General features: G+C 43.2%; 1 protein-coding gene and 1 long non-coding RNA gene across 5 annotated transcripts in view; one reads left to right on the forward strand and one right to left on the reverse strand.

The window, feature by feature from the left end:
• CDHR3 (cadherin related family member 3) overlaps positions 1-20,602 on the forward strand; it is a 43,431-nt gene that overhangs the window by 18,636 nt on the left and 4,193 nt on the right. For 2 of the 4 annotated variants that reach the window (XM_075741591.1, XM_075741634.1), the window contains 11 exons: positions 229-418; positions 2,036-2,204; positions 3,701-3,800; positions 3,946-4,044; positions 7,502-7,728; positions 9,435-9,606; positions 11,450-11,694; positions 14,098-14,279; positions 15,683-15,696; positions 17,205-17,236; positions 18,154-18,202. In XM_075741591.1, the coding sequence (XP_075597706.1) occupies positions 229-418; positions 2,036-2,204; positions 3,701-3,800; positions 3,946-4,044; positions 7,502-7,728; positions 9,435-9,606; positions 11,450-11,694; positions 14,098-14,279; positions 15,683-15,696; positions 17,205-17,236; positions 18,154-18,202 (1,479 nt within the window). Of the gene's footprint in view, positions 1-228; positions 419-2,035; positions 2,205-3,700; positions 3,801-3,945; positions 4,045-7,501; positions 7,729-9,434; positions 9,607-11,449; positions 11,695-14,097; positions 14,296-15,682; positions 15,697-17,204; positions 17,237-18,153; positions 18,203-18,301; positions 18,640-20,602 lie in introns of all 4 variants that reach the window. The other 2 variants (XR_012833278.1, XR_012833279.1) reach the window with 2 other exon arrangements.
• Positions 1-20,602, reverse strand: part of LOC142599879 (uncharacterized) — a 33,323-nt gene that overhangs the window by 4,312 nt on the left and 8,409 nt on the right. Inside the window, exon 3 of the long non-coding RNA XR_012833284.1 lies at positions 4,666-4,922. This is a non-coding gene — a long non-coding RNA (uncharacterized LOC142599879). The remainder of the gene's footprint in view (positions 1-4,665; positions 4,923-20,602) is intronic.

Genomic DNA, 20,602 nt, shown 5'->3' on the forward strand with positions numbered 1-20,602 from the left:
ATATTTTTGAGCAATGTGTATCTATCCATTAACGTCTTACACAGAACTTTCAGAACCATTTTGTATAATTTTAAAAAATAACTAAATAAGCCATGATTTGCACAGAGCAGAATACTTTTTATTCTGCTGCCTGTCTGCTGAGCTACCCTTTGCTCTTGCATGTACACAACAAGTGTTTGTTACTTTCGTCCATGGTGAGCATCTAACTTCTGGCTGCTTTTTGCCCAGCAACTGGAGTGCTGCAGGTGGCTGGGAGAATCGACCGAGATGCCCTTCCACTGCGGCTCCATCCTAATGTTTCAGTGATAATCCAGGTGGAGGACAGTCCCAGTGATGGTCATGCCAGCGAAATGGAGATCACAATCATTATTGACGATATCAACGACAACTCACCAGAATGCAATCCTTCTACCTTCAGGTATTGAGGGTCTTCGTTGCCTTCGTGCTGCCTTGTTGCCCCAAACCAGTGTGCGGTCTAGGACACATCAGTTAGGGTCCCCAGACCTACAGCCAGAGGTTCAAATAGACATTTACCTTTAAGCCTTTAAAGGTTAGTGTTTACTGTAAGTGTCTTAGGGCACAAAACTAAATTTCTTGACATGTTCAAACTGGAAATTTGGACTAAAAATACCTGTGTATAGTTAGATGCTTTATTTATCTTTCTTTCAGATACCTAAATCCTTAGGATATCAGAGCCATGTGTTAGAGAGTACACTTTTCTGACCCATACAGATCCAGGCTCTTCCTTTCTTTATGCTAAACTGCAGTGAATCATTCATGAGAGAAAGCTTGCCACTAAGTTCTGGAGTTTTATTTTAAACTTCCTGATCTTCTCTTCTACATCTCTTCCTGATGACCTGTCTAATGCAATTTGCAATGTCTTCAGAGCCCAGATCACCTTGTGTTATAGGTGTCCTCTGTGCATAGTAGCTTAGTCATGGACTTTGCTATGGCTATGAGTGCTCTGACACCTTTGTGATGATCAGGTAGTTTTTATTTGCAGATGAGGACATAACATTAACTCCATTTTTCAGAAGAAGTGTGTCATAGAAAGACTGAAGTAAAAATTGTCCATCTGGAGTGTTTGATGTGCCTGGACCTTGATCTTTCAGGGTATACTGCATTGCGTAGTGCAGTTCTTCAGATGCACTTAACGGTAGTTTGACGGAAGTCCTGCAGATAAAAATCCAGCATCTCAGGCCAAGAACCTATGCAACGAGGAAGTCCCAGTTAGTGATTATCTGTATAAATTGCTTGCTCATTATCTAATAGAAGTCTCTTGCGTTTAAATCATATACTGCTACGTACTGGCAGAAAAAGAATCCAATTCTTCAGAGCGCTGCTTAGTTACAACATCCATGACAATAACACAACAGTCCCTGTGTTATTTAGTGAGCTTAAATTTTGATCTGAAGGAGACAAAAATCTTCAGGGGAAAAATGAAATCAAATAAAGAGCTAGTCCTTTAGGGATTGTACAAGGGAACAAAATCAGGGCTTAATGGTATTTCAGTTGGTTCTTTTTTTTGTATTTAATTCTCTTGATTAAAAAAAAATTAAATTGACACCCTCCACCCCCAATTTCATCATGTGCATCACAGGGACCCTCACTGTCAACAGCAGGGTCAGAAATGCTAGTTTAACTAAACAGCAGAATGGTCCAGCTGTTAGTTAAGGAGAAAAGAACAAGCTTCTCAACGGGAGAACATTATAACATACTGACAAAATGAGTATTGTAAAGATGTTTTAAAATACTAATTATTAATTGAACTAATCTTGAACATTAAGATCTCATGGCAACTTCTAAAGTTTAGCTGAGTTCCAGGTTTATGGTTTGGACCTGGCTAAATGTTTATATCCTACCCATTGTGTAGGGCTGTTGTCCACCACAGCATATGGATCAAATTCTGGGTTGTTTCCTCAACTGTTGCCTATTTAGATCTAGGATTTCATTTAGAAAATAAATGGAAGTCAATGAGTTCAGAGGAGAAATCTAAGTAGATCTGATGGGAAATGTGTTTGTTTGTTTTAAACAGGAAAGAGGCAAATGAAAATATGACTGCTGGGACATTTCTTCTTGATCTTAGAAATTACTGTAAAGATATTGATGTCAATCCATCAAACAATCAATTTAATTTCATTGGATTATCTGGTTTTGGAAGCAATAACTTTGCTCTGGAGTCTACTGGATCTGGAAGACTTATGGTCAGTCGTTTGTGGCTTTATGTTATGTTAGCTGGTCTCATTTCAGAAGTCAGTTTATGAAATATTATAAGTTCTTTGAATTCATTGTCTGTAGAAGAAAAAAAGAATTACTGTAATTCATGTCACAGTGGGTATGACGTGGAGAACGACTGTTTTGACTGGCTGTGAACTACATACCCTTTGATAGGATGCTTTCCATGGATTTTACAGAATTTGGTGAACAGAGAACTGTTTTTTTCCAGTTTTAAATAAATGTGCTAGATATGATTGAAAAAAAACAATCCATTTTTAGGGAGTGTGAAGCACCAACTTTGATACGGATTAACAGAGAAATTTGATGCCATTTCATACCCATTTATTCATGCCAGACTGTGGAAGATCCTTGCTATTCAGCATGAAGAATTGAAATACTCGAGAAATCCCACAGTCAGTAGCTACTTCCCAGCTTTGTTGGTCAGAATTGTAAAACCACTTTAAGTGGTAAATTTTCACACAAGTGTGGTGGCATTTGCACTTGTGTTATTTTGCTTCTCGAAATATGGGTATAGCTGCTGGCATATTTGCATTGGACAGAACCCCCACCGCTTGCTGGATGTGTGCAATGTTGGTGTTTTCATTGCTTTAAAGAGAACTGTGGACAAATACAGAAAAAGGGAAACATAACAAAAAATAGGCGTTCTGTGTAAAAGCCGAGAGTGCTACAGGAGCAGTAAAATGATTTTGTATGGCTTTTAATTTTTGATCTGAGATATACATGTCAATGTACACTGCCCTTAGCTGCTGCTTCATCTACCAACATAAAAAGCATTTTCGTTGCTGCATAGGATATATTTGTTGTCAACCCTTTGATCACCATGTATGTATAATGTAACAGGCTATCTGAAAAGTCCCGTTCCTGTAGGAATTTTCCTGTAGATGATAAACAGTGGATGCCTGTGCTTTTGTCCTGCTGCCCCAGTGTTTATGAGGCTCCTTCAGAAAGACAGAGTTCAGGAGATTAAGATTTAAATCCGTGTGAGCCACCATTTAGTAACAACTTGGTTCCTGGGTAAACACTTGTGGCTGAACCTGATACCTTTAATACATGCCTGTAGGCGTGAGCTCCAGGAGTAACTATTACTATTTAGCAATAGCAGGTTCTTGTTGAGCCAACAAAGGGCACAGTAAATGGACAGCTCATTACATACTCTTTGAATTAACCAGGTAAAAGGCCAGGACCTTAAGATACACATGATAAAACTTCCTGCACTTAAGGGGAAGATATTTTGTTGGCAGAAGGAAAGAGTTTTGAATTGCCAAGAGACACCAGAGCGTGAACATGTAGAAAACGCCTGTAATTCAATCGTGTAATTAATAGGCTGTATTACTCCTACAGGGCAATTCTATATATCCAAGGGGGAACCTCACTTACAGAACGCTGAAAAAAGTAATTGCCATCATGTGTTGTGACTTTATGTAAGGAAGTATAAATACAATTGTGTTTCTTTTTAATTTAGATGACTGGAAGCATTGATTTAGAAAACCCAGCTAATCTAGGAGTTGAAGTTTATTCTTTGACTGTCAGGGTGCAAGATAGTGCCTATCCTAACTACTCAAGCAAGTATCCCTTTTATACTTCTTTTGATATTTTCCTGTGCTGTAACAGCATGGAGAGAAGAATACCATATGTATTTTGAATATATGCATGAGAAAATTTCACAGCCATACTTAACTATGATTTAATCTTCTGTTATATTTCCAGATATCATCTACATTTACATCAGGATAAAGCCAGTGAATGAATTTTTTCCAGTCTTCAGTAATTTATCATATGAGTTTAATGTTTCAGAAATTGCTAAAGGTACAGTAAGTAGCACCTACATGATAGAAATAATGTTGTCATGTTGATAAGTACCTTTTTGCTCTAAATGGATTTTCATATATTTGAATTGAGAGAATGGCTCAAAGTTCCAGTTCAACCGGGGTCTCACCGTACAACCACATACTACCCTTAAATAGACAAAACTGGCAACAACTCCAATTGTACAGATGGAAGCTGAGACACCAACAAATTCAGCAATTGCAAAAGAAATCTGTGTCAGAGCCAGAAACTGAACTCAGATGTCTTGTTTTAGACCGTCTTTCTGCTCTTACTAAATTAGCCATTTGGAGGGACTGTAATGGTGCAAAGAAACCACTATAGACTGGCACAAAAAAGTGAGGACTCCCTTGGCCCTGGCATGGTGCAGGATGGCCACCCACTGTCCCCTTAGACCCAACTCACCTTGGGTGCAGTGGGTACCCTGGAGGTGGGGTGGGAGTGCTTGGATGGGGAGGCTTTGCTCAGCCAGACGACAGCCAGAGCAGCTCCTGGTGCCCAGAGCCAGGGTCCTTCCCACTCTTGCAACATCCCAGGACCAGCGGCTGCAAAAGTGGCCTTAAAAGTGAATTTGTTGAAACTGTTTACATGCTTGACTCCCACCTCAGCACAGTTCCTGTCCCCTGGTGAGTCCTGCATCTCATGAGTTTGCAGAGTAGTGCCACAGCATCTTGCCTCCTTGGCAATCCTCATGTGCCAGGTGCAACGGCCAGCCTGCTCCGTGCTGTGCTGCTCGGGGTGCAGAGGAGTTGGCATGGGAATGGCATCTTCTCTAGCTTCAGCCTCTCCCTCATATGACCCAATGTACCAAACACAGGCCTTCTGTCCCTGGACTTCACTTACTGGCTTTATTCTGTTGGCTGAGAAAAAATTGAGAGGTCTGTCAGGTACATGGTAGATAAATCTTGACCCTCATTCTGGACTTTGTAGTGCCACAGAAAAATTGAAGGTGTGATGGACCTCTGGAGTTCTCCAGTCCAACTTATGTGCAAAGTGAAGCTAGTTTCAAAGTTAGATCAGGTTGCTTGGGGCCTCATCCAATTGAATTATGAAAATTTCCAAGGATGGAGCCTCTACAGCCTTGCTGAGCCCCTGTCCCAGCTGAGCAACCTTCATTCCAGGTAATTTTACCTTGCACCCAGCTGGAATTTCCTATGTTGCAGCTTGTGTCTGTTCTCTGTTGCCCTTTCACTGTCATCTTCTGAGGAGAGTGTATCTTGGTCTTCTGTATTATTGCCCTTTAGGTAGTGGAGCAAAGCAATTAAATCCCTCCTTTGCCTTCCCTTCTCCAGCCTGAACAAACTCAGCCTCATCAGCCTCTCCTCCTGCATCCTCTGCTCAACCCCGACATCTTAGTGGCCCTTCCCAGCCTTTCTCCAGTTTGTTAGCATCTCTCTTGTACCTGGGCCCCCCAAACTGGCCATAGGTAGCTTTATGAGTGCTGAGCAGAGCGGAGTAGTCACTTCCCACCATGTGCTAGTAACAAACATGTTAATATAGCCCAGTATGAGGTCTTCATTCTCCCAAGGGTGCCCTTGTGTATAACTTGTCCACCAGGGCCTGGGGTCCATTCCTGCAGAGCTGCTGCCTGCTCAGTCAGACCTAGTCTGCGCTGACACATGGGCTTGTTCTGGCCCAGGTGCAGGACTTTGCATTTGTCTGTGCTGAGCTCCACGAGTCCTGTCAGCTCATAGCTCCAGCCTGCAGGCCCTTCTGAATGGCAGCCCTGTCCTCCAGCACGTCCAACACTGCCCCAGGCTGCTGTTACTCACAAACCTGCCCCAACACCACAGTCACTGACTGCATCACTGCATCTGAGTGGAACGTGGTGAAGCTGCCCATGAAACTCCAGGAGATTTAGCAGCAAGATAAACTAGTATCATCTGCTTGAATTCATCAAATCATTCTGGCCAGGGCAGGCTCAAAGCATAGGCGAAGGCAGCTGTGGTCAGCAGACCTGTGGGCTTTTGTGTCCATTTGCCTAAGCCAGAAGGCAGGGGTATGAGGAGGAAAAGGCATGCTTCAAACAGCCCTGCCATCCTGCCCATAACCTCCTCTCCCTTGCCATGGGCAAAGGAGCAAGCCCAGATTTCCAGCTCTCATCCTCAGCTCTCTGTTTTCTTCCTTCTCTGGTCAGGAGGATCTTGCCAAGGTCCAAATGTCTGCAAAAATCACGCCTGCCTGCCCTGTGGAGAAGCTGTCATTGGCCACTGCTGAGTATGGCAAAGCTGCAGCTGGTGTAGCTGCAGCCTGGGGAGGCTGGGGCAGGGGGGGCTGGCTCCCAGGGGGCTTGGCCTGGCAGAGGGACCCTGGCAGCTCTGGCTCCTCCAGGAGCCAAACTGCCAGGAAAGCAAGGAGGGCTAAGGGGGGACAAGGAGGCACAGGACAGCCACTCAGCAGAGGACCCTGACCTTCAGGTGTTCATACCAGCATCTTGCGTTGCTCAGCAGACTGTTGTTCTTACCCACCTTTTGTTTCTATGGTGCATGGATGGAGCTTGTCTTTCTACACTGTTTCCCAGTGGACAGGATGCAGTGAATTTTGTGGCATTTCCTATTCTGTGTGTGTGCTGCCTCATACAACTGATATGTACCTTAGAAATATAATACTTGAAAACCCATCTGTGATATGGATATGCCTGTAAACCTCTCTGTGTCAGCCACAAAACTTTTCTGGATACTGACACTATCAAGAGAAATGCTTTTTGGACTCAGACTGCCTTTTATTTTGGGCTGAGTTGACATCAACAGGGTGCTTGCTATCACTGTACAAAACAGGAGGCAACAGTTTGCAGTAGGGCTGGAGTTCACAGGGTCAGGAAAGAAAAAACCCCACAACCCTTTATTTACATCCTCCTTCTGTCTCGCTCTGTGCATGTGGACTATTCATCCTGTGTATCCCCAGGTCATGTGGATGCATTTAGCATTGAATCAATGTCTGCAGAGATGGGCGTGCACAGTCCCATCTTTGTTCTCACAGTTTACAGCACTGCCATTTGTAGTTTGTTTCATAAACGCTTGGCACAAAGGTAATTCAAATGGCTTTTCAAACACCTCGGAAGGAACAGCAGCAATTGCTTCTCAAGACAGACAAAGAGCCTTGTTCCTCCAACCGAGCCAGCACTTGGGCTGCCACAAGGTGGGAGTTTGTGCATGTTGGTGCAGGTCTCGAGGTGGCCCTCACCACCAGGGCAATTCTGTTGTGGTTCTCTACAGACGCCTCGTGTTTTGGTATTTATTGCTAGCAGGCAAGCCCATGCACGGGGGAGCCATAGCACAGCATGGTGAACTAGTATTTCTCATACCTTTGCTTTTCTTTCTTGGGTGAAAAACTCTAAAACAAATCTTTAGTTCAGTTTCATCAAGTTTTGGTTGGAACAAGTACTCTGTACTTCCTTTTCCTTAAAATGTTATTGAAATATGGATTTTCTGTCTCTCAGTTGGATCCAGCATTGGGAAAGTGAATGCCAGAGACAAGGACTGGCCACCCAGCGTCATCACTTATTCCATTGTAGCTGGAGGAAGCACCAGGGATTACACAAATGTCTTCTGGATCAGCGCAACCAAAGGAGATGTGAAGATTTTAGCTAGATTAGACTATGAAACAACTCAGAAACACATTCTCACAGTACAGGCCTCAGACCAAGAGAAGACTGCAACAGCATCTGTGAGTAAATCCACTCTACTCCTGCTTTATCTACATTTTTCTCTCTTCCTCCTGACAAGAACGGTAAGACATTGCGCAAAGCACTTTGGTCTGTACAAGGCAAGTCCACCCCTGCATAGGGCTGTATACTAGTCAGATGAAAGAGGCAGTGCTCACTCAGTCTTGCTTTATTTCTTACAAAAAGGATTAAAGTAATATTTTTATATTTTTAAGTCTGTGGTTTTTGTTTCTGAGTCTTTTTTTCTTATTTTATCCAGGCAGTGAAATTGTTTTCTGTGCCCTAGGCAATTTAAGATATTCTTTATGGCTACATATTTACCAGAAAATAGAAAAGAAAAGGGTCTTATGGACAGGTACAACCTAATTTTAGCATGCTTAGTACCAAGTCCTTTTTGGGCCTTTTGTAGTGCCCCTTGTCCCTTAGACATACTTTTGATTTTGTATGTGATTTTTCACTGCAAAGTGCCCAAAGTAATGTGAGAATCGTGTTGCAGCCCATCAGAGTTGTGTTTTCATGGGGTGGGACAGACAAGATATGCTGCCCACCTTGGGGATGGGATAAGGGCTGGGGCAACCTCTTGGGATAACGTCAGAAGGCCAACCCAGCACAGCTGTGTCCACATGGCCTACTGGGGATGACCCTTACATGTTCCTTCCCCAACCGTGATCTACTTTTGTCCCAATGGTGCTATCTGGCCTTGGCCAAGAGCATGCCAGGGACCATGATAACATTAAACGGTAGGGTTGTGCTCAAGTTTGCTGCCTAGTCCCATTTTATTCAGAAAAAACCCCATAGATGATATATCCACAAAGGTATTTTATAGTCACTTCTTTCAAAGAATCCTGATGTCCTTCACATACAGACTCCTTTTTACTCATTTTCACGTCTTCTCCCTCATGACTGCCTTACATTTGATTTTTGCACATCTGTTGAGGGGAATACAGGTAGTAGGCCTGCTTTCTATTCCAGCTGAGCACCATCCATGGAGATGCTAAGTGGGAGGTATTTAATCTCTTTGTCACCTATAATATTTAAAGGTAATGATTAAGGAAAATTTAGCATCAGGAGCTTTTAATGATGACAAGTTTGTCTGTTGCCTGTTAAAGACCAACTGACATTAGAGGAAAGAGCTTTGAGAAGGGTAATCTTTTTCTCTCAGCCAGCTAACCCCAGCTGGCATTAAGCACATCTGGCACAACCTGTGGTGCTCCCAGCTGTGCAGAAGGCCATCACCAGCATTTCTCTCTCACTGGGAACAGTCAGTCTATAAGGAGTCTTCCTTCCTTCCATGGATCATACTCTGAATTACTATTAAATATGCTAAGAAGCCTAACTAATAACTGTGAAGCAATTTGAGAGGTTTGAAAAGAAGTTTAATGAATACTTGGTACCATTATTATTTTTCATTCTTACTATGACACACTTCAGGTAATTCAAATAGTCAGACACATCAGCTTGAAACCACCGCGGTTATTGAAGAAGGTTTGGGTTAAAGAACCTGTTCCCAAAAGAATGCTGATCACAACAAGAAGCGAAGGCCAAATGATCACAGACATTATCTGGTAGAAACTAGATTGGAATTTCATTGCTCCTCCACTGCTGTTGATCGAAAGAGCAAAACAGACAAAGTCAGTTTCTGAAGCTAATAAAATTCTGGCTCAGCACAGTGGAGGAGCTTCAGCTTGCTATTTTTCTTTTCTTTCAGGTAACTGTCAATGTTTTGGAAGTAAATGATGAAGAACCAGTTTGTTCACCCAATTTCTATTCATTTCAAATCCCAGTCAGCATAGCTGTTGGGACCAATATTAATGGCTTCAGGATTGAATGTCAAGATCGTGATTCTGATCCCAGGTCTTTCCGTTACTTCATTAATGAAGGTACTGTGTCATGGTGTATGAGCTGGGAGCAGTGCAAAAATTCATGAATGCTGATGGTTTGCTTTGATTTGTAAATAAAAGTTTTGCACAGTTTATGTGCTACTTCTCATGGAGATGTGATCCACAAGTTTTGCACATTGTTACTTTGCTCTTACCAAGAGATGCCTCTCCACAAGTTGGCTACTGGTGCTACCACCTAGAACCATTCCCTTGCAAGACTGGATTGCCTACCACATTAATTGACAATTAATTGGATAATTGACAAGGACTTCAGAAGAATGAGCTGGAATGATATGCAGGGTCAAATTTCACTTCCAATTACAGCTGAGTAAATCTTGAGAAATGATGGTGGGTTCTGTTACTCTACATACCTCACCTTTAGATGCTAGTACACCATTCAAAACAACTGAGCTGACCTGCATGTCCTAGGTCCGTGCTGTGTGCATTAAACCATCATTTTAAGAATGTGTGTTTGAACCTAGCAATCAACTGCATCTACTAGGAGAACTGCTGCGGTATGGGATGACATTCAGTTTCACAAAAAAGGGAACACACTCTCTTGGGGCAATTTCTTTTATGTTGTTAAGGTGACTGCTGAGAAAGAGGGACCAGATTGTGCAGCTGCCAGTAAAAAGTTGTGAGCATAAAAAGAGACAACCTCTGTCCTATTCCAGCCCCTTAATGCCGCAGAGGAGCTCTGCAGCAGTGGTATTTACACAGGAGCCCATACGGAGGCTGTGTTTGTATCAGTAAATCAGGGCCTGGCCACAGGCTCGATATTGGCCCATACTGCTGAAGCATTAAGTTTGGTTGCTGGTGTGATTTTGGTCTGTGCCAAGCAGTACGTTCCCAAAGAGATCCTGGGCATTGCTGAGGGACCTGGGACCTTGCCCAGCAGGCTCTCTGTATGGGGTGAGCAGGGTGAAGGCTTAGGGGTTTGGCTGTACAGATGTGAGGTGCACCATGCAGTTGGTCTCTGAGCCACAGAGCAGCCCATGGCCCATTTTGTGTTTTATGATAGACATGGCCTTCAAGGTCACTTCCACTCTGGAGCTCTGTAGGGCAACATGAGCAAAACTAAAGCACAGCTGGTGCCTTTTCATGGCTCTGAGCTCTCCTATGTGTGGTCTGCTCAGAGCCTAAGAGCTGGAGCTCGTCTACCGGCAGCCCAGGCCACTAGCAGATCTCCAGTTACATGGACAGAGAATGGAGGGCTGAGGGACCACCATCACTGAATTCTCTCTGTCCCCATGGTGCAGATGAAGCCCTGGAGGCAATTAATATCCCCCAAGTCATAGGTCTCTTCTGGGAAACCTGTTCAAAGTCCTCTGCCTCTGGGCAGAGCGAGAAGCCACAGAGAGGGGCTGGAGGGGCCTCTGGAGACACTGGTTGTGTCCATGTAACCTAGGGGCCACTCCAGGGACACCCCAGTAGTGGGAAGAGGCCAGCAATAGCATAGGGTCCTCACCCCAGCTGGGTGCTGCTGCTTCTGGGTGCTCTCCAGGCTGTAAGGACAGGTCATTCGGGTGACCTCTTGTGTGCCCTATGGCTCTGAAGTGTTTCCACAGCCTCCTCTCAGCTGTGTCCCCACAGAGGGTCTTATTCCATATTTTAATGCTTTTATGACTATATTGTTTTATCTGATTTTATATAATATCAGAAAGATTAAGGAGCCATTCTTATCAATGATATTTCACTGCACAGGTGTGTAGTGATCAACAGAAACTGATCTTTTTGCTTGTTCCAACCATTTACTTTAATGTGGAATTTCTTTTCTCTGTTATTCCTTTCTTTTTTTTTTGGGGGGGGGGGGCTTTTTTTTTTTTTTTGCTACTGCTTGCAGGCAACATGAACAATCACTTCACCTTTTCACCAAGTGCCGGCTCCAACACATCTCGGCTGATTCTTGCATCGAGCTTCGACTATGAGAGTGGACTTGATAAAAACTGGATTTATAGACTGCGTGTCTATATAACAGACGACAATTTGCTATCTGCCAGGGACAAAGCTACACACCTAATTAAAACTGGAACGGTGACTTTAAGCATCAGAGTTATCCCAAACCCAACTACTGTCATTGCCACAACAGTAAGTTCACTGAAATTTATGTCCACTTCTGTGGTTCTTTCATGGGCTGCTCTCCATGGGAGCAAAGAAAAGAGGGTAGATGTTTGCAAAAGGAAAACAAAAACCTACAGTGGGTCCAGTTGTGGAAAGTGCTGAGCCCTATGCTCTTACATCAAAGCCAAAGGTGGTTGATATGCTCAGCATGATGAAGGATTGGTCCCAGGTACAGAGTCATAACATATGTTTTGTATTTTAGTTTCTAAAACAAAAAGGGCAACTAGCCAAAGGACTGGGCATGCTTCCATTACCACATAACCGGAAAGTTCAAGATTTTGGCAGCTTTATTAATAAGGAAAAAGCAAGGGTTAACCTTTGCTTGGAACCTTAAAAGTACCTCATGCATTTTGCACTCTCTTTTTTTATTCATAACTATTCATTCCACCAGCTGCCTTGCACTTGAATGTGCTTCTTTAGATCTGTGGCTACCAAAGTTGAAACAGGCTCCCTGCCCACATGGTGGTCCATAGCTGAGCTGGGAATGCCTGCACAGCTTTTGGTTGCCGGGGTGAGATCTGGCCTTGCACAGCCTGTGGACCCGTGGACCTGTGTCCCAGCAATACAGTCTACTCCTCCGCACAGCCATCCCAGGCAAGCTGTGGCTCACCAGTTTCATTCTGGAGGTGATTTCCATCAGGCTGGTGCATGACATGAGGAGAGCTTGCTTTTGTCCTGCCTACAGAAGTGGCACAGCTCTGTCCCCATCTTTGTGCCAGTTGCTGCCTTCATCCCTTGCTGTGCCATCTCTCCATCATCCAGAGTCCATCCATCTTCTGCCTGCCTGCAGATGGCATTACCCTTTTCTCCCTTGCATGCAGAAATGAAAATATGAGAATGCTGGGGAAGGGGTAAAAGAGCTATTCACTGTAAAATGGTCCAGACCTGCTAGGGGCTGCCGGTAACCGAGCCAGAACCAGGGGATCTGGCAAAAACCAGCAACTGCAAATCCGGATGCTTTGCTATGACAATGCTTAAATCCAAACTTGCAGACTGATTAATAACCCTGTGATTATCTAATGCTCTGTTGGGAATGAATAAATGGTTTTCTCACAGCCTTCTCCTCCCCCTACTTGATGTGGAAATGAAAAGTTAAGCTGAATAACAAAACTTATTATGTATTTCTTTCCCGTGCTTCACCACAAATACAAACAGTCTAGACCACATACCACAGCATTAAATCTGCCTCCCTAGAGATATCAGCCTTCCACTTTTAGTCTGTTTTCCAGAAGAGCACTTCCATTACAGCAGCTTCTCCCATCACTACTTGTTACATGCGTTCAGTGCAGCAACTTGATGAATCAGATGCTGGAAGGCTGGTAGTGTAGAAAAGAAGTCCCATCACAAAAAGTCACTTGTGACTTTGGTCCCAGTGAGGCTGGAGTGGTGGTGGTGGTAAAAATAACAACAACAGTAATAATAATAATCATCTTGAAATTATATGAGAGTATCTTTAAGGATTGAATGGAACTTTTTGTGCAAGGCTAAATAAGTTATTTTAAAGGAATCCTTAAACAGGAAAGAAATAGATATGCTACTAAATTTCATACACAATGTGATTACAAATGTCTTACAGAAAATTAAAAACTTCAGCAGACGATCAAAACTAATGGTACCACACTAGGTAATGACCCAGGTAAACGAGTAATTTCCGATCTGTGTGAGGATAGTTTCATGATGGGACCTTAATGAATGATTTGCTAGCACCAAGTGCCTGGCAGCTCAGAACCGTGTCTCCTGGCACGCAGGAAGATGTGGGAGATCTCAACTGCTCAGGAAGTGTGGTTTTCCCTTCTGGAACAAGTCACAGGGAAAAAAAAAAGGTTTCATTTCTTTTTATACAATAACTCAATTCCTTGGGGTTCAACTCCTCTTATGGAGGGGGCCAAAGGATCACTGCAGTGAAGGTGACCTACTTCCAGTTTTGCCTTAGTAACAAGAAACCATTGTCTCGGCAGTATTCCCTGAACTTGCTCACCCTCCAACAGTGCGCTCGCAGCTTCTCTGGCAACCTGAGGCTTTTAAACCCCACCATGGCATGCTTCTTATAATATAAGAGATTGAAACATGATCTGGAACCTCCTTTTTGCATCACAAGTGGGCTCCATTTTACCTGCCTTTGGTTGCCCCAGGAGCTCAGTTGTCCATCTTAGTCATCTGAGCTGCCTTGGCAGTCAATAGGCAGGTACGTGGGAGGAATCACAGCCTCCAGCAGACACTATCTCCCCCTGCCCATCACCTGCAGCGCCTCGGGGCAAGCTTTGGCCAGGTGCTTCAGTGCAGAAGTTCAGCCAGATGAAAGGTGCCATAGGTGTCAGTAACCTTACAAGTATGCAGCCTTGAGGAACTTTTCCTATCTTGTTTTAAAAGCCTGGCTTCACTGTTGTGACAAAAAGGGAAAATCTCTACTCTGAATCGGCGTGGTACGTGCCGTTCATCATCACCCTCGGCAGTTTGCTGCTCCTCGGACTGCTGGTGTACCTGGGGTTCCTGCTGGCGACGTGGGTCCGCGCGCGCTGCCCTCCGGCAGGCAAAGCAGATGGCACGCCTCTGTGAGTCCTCCCAGATGTCACGCTGGGGGAGTACCCAGCCACACCTGGCAATGACAGAGAGCTCAGGCCTTTCAGCCGTAATGAAATCTATGCTTTGAATATTTTATAATGGTATGCCCTTCGCTGTAGTAGATGCTATTATCGGCTACAGTGATGTTTGGTGTTAATGATATGAAATCAAGGAAAAATGTCCATGAAATTTTATTTCATGGATTTACTAACAGTTTAAGAAATGCATCAGCTGAAGGTAACAGTGGAATTAACAATTGCAACCACTAAAGGCAGCTACACTTGTGAGGCACAGTCAGAGTCTGTGCTTGACTGTGCTCACCAAAAATACAAATGTTTTTGGTTTGCATTTGGCTCACACGCCAAGGGAGTTCCCATGGAAGTAGTTACTGGATGCATATTCCTCCCTCTCAACTATGGATCCCAGAGTCCTTTCCTTGGTGCTCATGCCAAATTCTTTGTTCTGGCAAAACTTCTGCAAATTTCCTGGAGTTTTACCCAAGCCCATTGCAAGGCTCTGGCCCATAAAGTTTTGCGGTACCTCTGAGTGCTCGTGCTTGGCAAAAGCCACGGAAGCACCTGGGATCGGCTCTGGTTCATTGTGGGAAGCAGCAGAGATCCCTGCTGGCTGAATTCTCAGCAGGCTGGAGCCAGAGTGCCTCTAAATTGACTTTTTACTTCACAAAACAAAGATAAGCAGCTATTTAAGTGGACTGGGATTAAAAAAAAAAAAAGGTTTCTATAAGTATTCTCAGGATTAGGACTTACTTAGATTTAGAAATTATAGTAAATATAAAGAGGTAATAGATGACTGTGATTATAATTCAAATGGTGTGTGCAAGGAATTTAGCAATTTGTGATAAAAATGACAAATGAATCTAGCAGCATATAGCTTGGCTATTGTTATTATTTATTAATAGGGCAAGTGATTCATCGGGAGCCAGGCTCTCCCATTAAAAAGCGATTTCTATATTTTCAAAAACATTTACAACCTTTCAAATATTTTAAAAAGGTATTAGCTGAGCACATCAGATCCAAAAAAATGACCTTCCTCCAAGTATGGAAAAAGATGACAATATTTGAAAATATATTTTTCCAGATTATATAAATCCATCATGCTATCATCAATAAGACTGTATTTTTTCAATATCATCCCTTCGTGGAGAGGTGTTAGAGCAATGCCCAGGACTGTTTTCATGTTTGAGAGCAGCATTAAATGATGCAGGCCTTCAGTGAAAACAAAACCAGAAACTAAACAAATCAAGCAAATCCCAGAACTCAGGGAACAGAAATTACTCCTTCTTGCCAAATAAAAGAGAACAAAACATGATATTTTTATGTTGGCAAAAGTATGACATTTGTTAACTACACTCTTAATCTTTTTTTCATTACAGGATAAATGCTCCAGGTGCGTACCTCTTTTCTATATTTTAATACTTCACAACAAGACCTTGTTTACGATTCAGTGTAAAATTTGTAAATCCATTTCTAGACAAATAAATTTTACCCAGTACAAGAGTACCGAGATTAAATAACCCTGGCTCATTATGCAAGGCCTACCTAAGTGATTTCATGGTCTTTTTGGTCTTCAAATCTATTAATTATTAGGTAAAAACCAAATTCAGAGTAGCCTGGTATTCTGCCATGGATGCTAAAGGATTACTGTATTTTTCACATGCAATTCATATGCTATCTGTTAAAAAATAATCCCATCTCTCTAGAGCACCTTCAAGAATCCTCTCCACTCTAATTCCCTGTTCTCTGATCCCTTCATTTGCTCCCATGACACCATTACTTCATGTACCTGAAGATTTATTTTAAAGTATTGGTGCTTTTAAAGGTGTTTGTATAACTTAGCGGGGGTATAAATTGCACATAAAAAAAATAGGTGGTTTTTTAAGCAGTCTTGTTCCTTTTGGTCGCATTAGCTTTCCGCTAGCACGGATGGCTCATATGGGCTCGTTAAGACCCTGCTTTTATAACTTCCTCTCCTTAATCAGTATCTCCCAGCTTGAAAAAAAAGTATGACTAACAAACCCAATAAAATTAGCTGTTCTCTTGGTTGTCCAGTTTGAGACATTTCAGCATTGGCTTGTTTCCAAAAAAAATGGATGCTTGGTGCTTTCTGAAAAACTGGTTCCCAAATGTTGGGCAGCAAAGGCCAGACAGAACAGGTTTCCCATCAGTGCTCAGATTCAGACCCATCTGCAGCATTTCAGAGAAATGCATGCCCGGTCGTAAAGCCCATTTGTGGCCAGGCATGCAGTTCTCCAAAGAAAGGCCATTAAACAAATTGGCAAGGAGCGAGCAAGAAGAAATCATAGCAACTAGTTGGGTATCATCCACAAATCCATGCTGTCAAGATGCCCATGGCACTGCTGCTGTATTTGTTTGCATGTGGGATGAGTTAATAGTGTGGTAAATTCACACATAACCAAACTGTTCCTCAATCTGAATTTTACTTGACTGGATCTGCAGCACTTCCCTGTTTTGCCTCCAAGCCCATGTTTGAGTGCACAAGCTTTGGAAGTACAAACATTCATGGAAGAAAAAGTATCTACATTTGAAGTTCAAATATCCCCAAAGGTGAATTTCTGTATCTGTTCATATTATTTAGAAAAGGAAATTAGTTAAAGAAACCATTGTTATTTATTCATTACTGAAGGAATAAGACTTTTGAAGGCTAAACTTTGGATTAGTCATGGGCAGCTGTGGATTCTCACTCCAAAATTCTATGAAGTTCACTTTTCAAATAGGATGAGGGATCATTTTTTGAAAAGAAATAAGGTTCACGTGAGATGCCTCAGAATTTGAGTACCAAGAATGTCTATTTGTCTGAGAAAATCTTGACTTTAGTGTCTATAGTCACTGTCAGAAAAATCTGATTCTTTACAATGTGCATTTTCCTTTCTGTAGAAAAGAAGAAACCTAAGAAAGAAGTAGTTGTGGTAAGTACTGCAGGCCTCAAAATAAAACCCAGTTTTGCCCAGACCCATCATGCAGTATGACTGTAGGACCCTTTCTACAAAAGGTGTCTTTTCCAAAGAGAACATCAAAATGACAGGCAAGGAAAAAAGGACTGCCCCCAAATGCAAAACACTTCAGTGCTCCAACTGGCTCTGTATTTGGAGGCAACACTGAGTGTGGAGGTTGCTCACCTGGGCCGTGGCCCCTTTGCTTCCAAGTGCCGAATTCCCCAGCCTCTCTGGCAGCCCCCTACACCGGAGGGCAGAGAGGCCATGCCTGGAGCAGCAGCAAGGAGAATCACTGCAGCTGCAGAGGCAGGAGGACAAGTGTCCCAGCTTCACTGGGACTGTCACACTGCTGGGACACCACTGACCTGTGCAGCTAACCCTGACGCTCCTGAGTGCAATCAGTAAGGTACACAAGTGTACAAGCTGTAAAGAGTGTGGCCTTGATAAGCTGTTTGTGGCACAATGCCTCAGTTATTTCCACTGTAATAGAAGTTTCTTTGCTCCTAGATCTTGGGGGTCCTTCCTTTCTCAGAGCCATAATAACATAAAGGCTGCAAGGCACTTCCGTTAGTGTACCCTCCCTCCCCAAGTTCTTCAGAGAAGTGATTCCCAAGCCTCCTCTGGGTGGAGGTGACCCTCTTGTGGTTACACACGTGGAGGTATTTAACATGTCAGACCTTATTAATTCTCCTTTGAACATCTAGTGGCAACACCCTATACCACAAATGGCTTTTGTTGGCAGTTTTGATTAAACCCAGCCTACAGGAATGCAGTATGCAGGTCATACAAATCCACCTACATCCATGTAGGTCACCGTTTCCAAGTCACTGCTCCTCCTTCTTACTTAACTAATTCACAGGATTAATTTCACATTTTGTCTCTCTTCACAGACAATGACAAAGCTAAACACTGTCTTTGATGGAGAAGCCAGAGACCCAGGTAATAAAAAGCAATTAAGAGTGGATATGAATATGTGGCTGGAAACAAACTGGATTAGTTGATTTAAATATGGTTCGACATTTGCTTTTCATATTCCAGGTTTGCTGTTTCCAAGGAGGATGGGAGCTATATTTCACAGACAGTGAAAATCAAGACAGTGCCCTAGTAACATTTCTAATGGTAGAATATACTTATGTTCCCCGAAAGCCCACATCCAATGGCCAGATTATTCACTACTCCTCTGCTAAACCTGAATGTATGGATCTGGTATAGGAAGGTGGGAGAGGAGAGGAATTGGCTGCAAGCCTCCTGCTCTGGTGCTGTCATGGCTACGTGGTTTCACCCTTCCCATGCCTGGGAAATGGCCAGCAGATTAATGTAGCTGCAGATGTACTGACTTCAACTCTGAAACCTCTCTCTGGATGCAGGGCGGGTGGGTGAGTTACCCGTTCCTGCGCAAAACTCCTCCCTTGTAGCAACAGCACATTGCTGCTGTTTATCTAGAGCTTGAGCATCACTGCTTGGGGAGGAAAGGGAAGACCATTTGCTTTTAGATACAGTTGTGGTGGCATCAGCTACCGACTGTGTCACCAGGCTCCAGCTATGCTAACTCTGAGCATATCTGATTAACCAGCTGGGCAACTGGGAAAAGTGAAATTAAGGCGAAAGCTAGGAAAACCAGGATGACCCAGGAAGCGTAGTGCTTACCCCCTTCCCCAAGTAACGACCTCTGTGCTCTGCAGCAGAGTTCATTACAGAAAAATGTTTTTTTTCCTAAGGGTTGATCCACCTTACCTCATCCCCCTGAGCTGCAGCCCCTGCCTGAGCCCTGCACCGTCATGCTTAGCCTGGCATTAGGGTGCCGAACCCTGCATCTAATGGTTGAGGACTCCAGCATGGAGGGACAGGGGTCTGGTAAAATGTGACCCAGTCAGTCAAAATAGGTCTTTAACAAATAGATCCAAAAATAAGTTCAAAACAATAGGTTTAAAAATTATCCAGAAGAAGGCAGGCTTGTTTCAAGGCTTGGTTTCATCTGGCCAAATTTCCACCCAACTGCCTGTACCTTGTGTTTCTTATTAGTTGGCTTGGAGCTGTTGGACACTGTGAGCTAATAGGAAACAGTAGGCATGGCGACTTCAGTAGAATTTGGGCTAACAAATGGGACACTACTGTGCAATGAAGCCCACCCACAAGGCTGCTGGAGGCCAGTTTGGTCCAGGTCCAAGCTCACCTGCTATTTATAAAGAGATCTGGAGGGATGGGCTCCAAAGTCCCTGCTTTTTCCCCTGTGTAACTGTGTTTGCAAAATATTAAACATGGATGTTCTCTAGGCTGCTTTAAGAGCTGCTTCCCAGTGGTTTTTACAGGACAGCTGGTGGCTCCCTTCCTCAGCAAACCTGACCACACCAGACTTAAGGACATGTGAGCCCACCCAAACTGCCCTCCAGAGCCATAGCGGTTGTGTCATGCCTCACACAAACATTAAGCTGTAACACACCTCTGTGGTGCCAGCAGAGAAATGTGTGCTCCCCACTCCTCCCCTCCACAGCTCATCCCAAACCCTAGAGGATCAAGTCTTGGTGGTTTGGAGATGAGATTTAATAATTCGCAGGACATCATCTGTTGACTACAATGAGGAGGGATGGTCAGGAGCTGCTTTCTGATCTGGGCTGCTTTAATATTCCCACCTTGTAAGCAGTCAGAAAAAATAACATATAAAGAGAATCAGTTTCATCTTTAATTGCTCAATTTGTGTTAATGTGCCAGAAACCATTAATTCTGATACAAACTGTAGCATGTAGTAACACATAACCACCGTTGCTTTCCAGGCCTTAACGGTCTTTTGTTTGTCTCATATTAATAATGTTTAATTACAAGAAGTGCCACTATAGCTCCTGATTCTCCATCTGTTTATCAAAAGGCAGTGATTTAGACTGTGAGGCAATCACATTGGGTGTATGGCAATTTTTCCACCTATCTCTAGGTAGTAAATGAACTGAAGGAGAAAGATACTTGCTTTTAATGTACAAGTAGAAATTACCCATAAAATGTGAAGATGGCCAAAAATCTTTCTAACAAGGAAAGGTAGCCATGTGTGCTAAACAACTCAAATTTAAAAACATTCCTTATATATGAAGGAAGTGTGTACTTGCATAAACAGAATACATACTATTTCACTGTGTTAATGACAATGTTCACAGCAAGCCTGAAAGAAAGCATTTTGTGCAAATTGTAAAGCAGTGCATACAGCCAAAACTCATAGGGGATCCCAGATCTCCAAACCTGGGGTCAACCTAAATGACCTGACATGGTCTGGAAGATATATGTAGCATATTGTGCTCCTAGTGGGTTTTGCTACATCAAGTAGGCAACTCTATTTGAAAAAAAATAGGCACA

This window comes from Balearica regulorum, chromosome 1 (genome assembly GCF_011004875.1).
Source record: "Balearica regulorum gibbericeps isolate bBalReg1 chromosome 1, bBalReg1.pri, whole genome shotgun sequence".
Taxonomy (NCBI): domain Eukaryota; kingdom Metazoa; phylum Chordata; class Aves; order Gruiformes; family Gruidae; genus Balearica; species Balearica regulorum.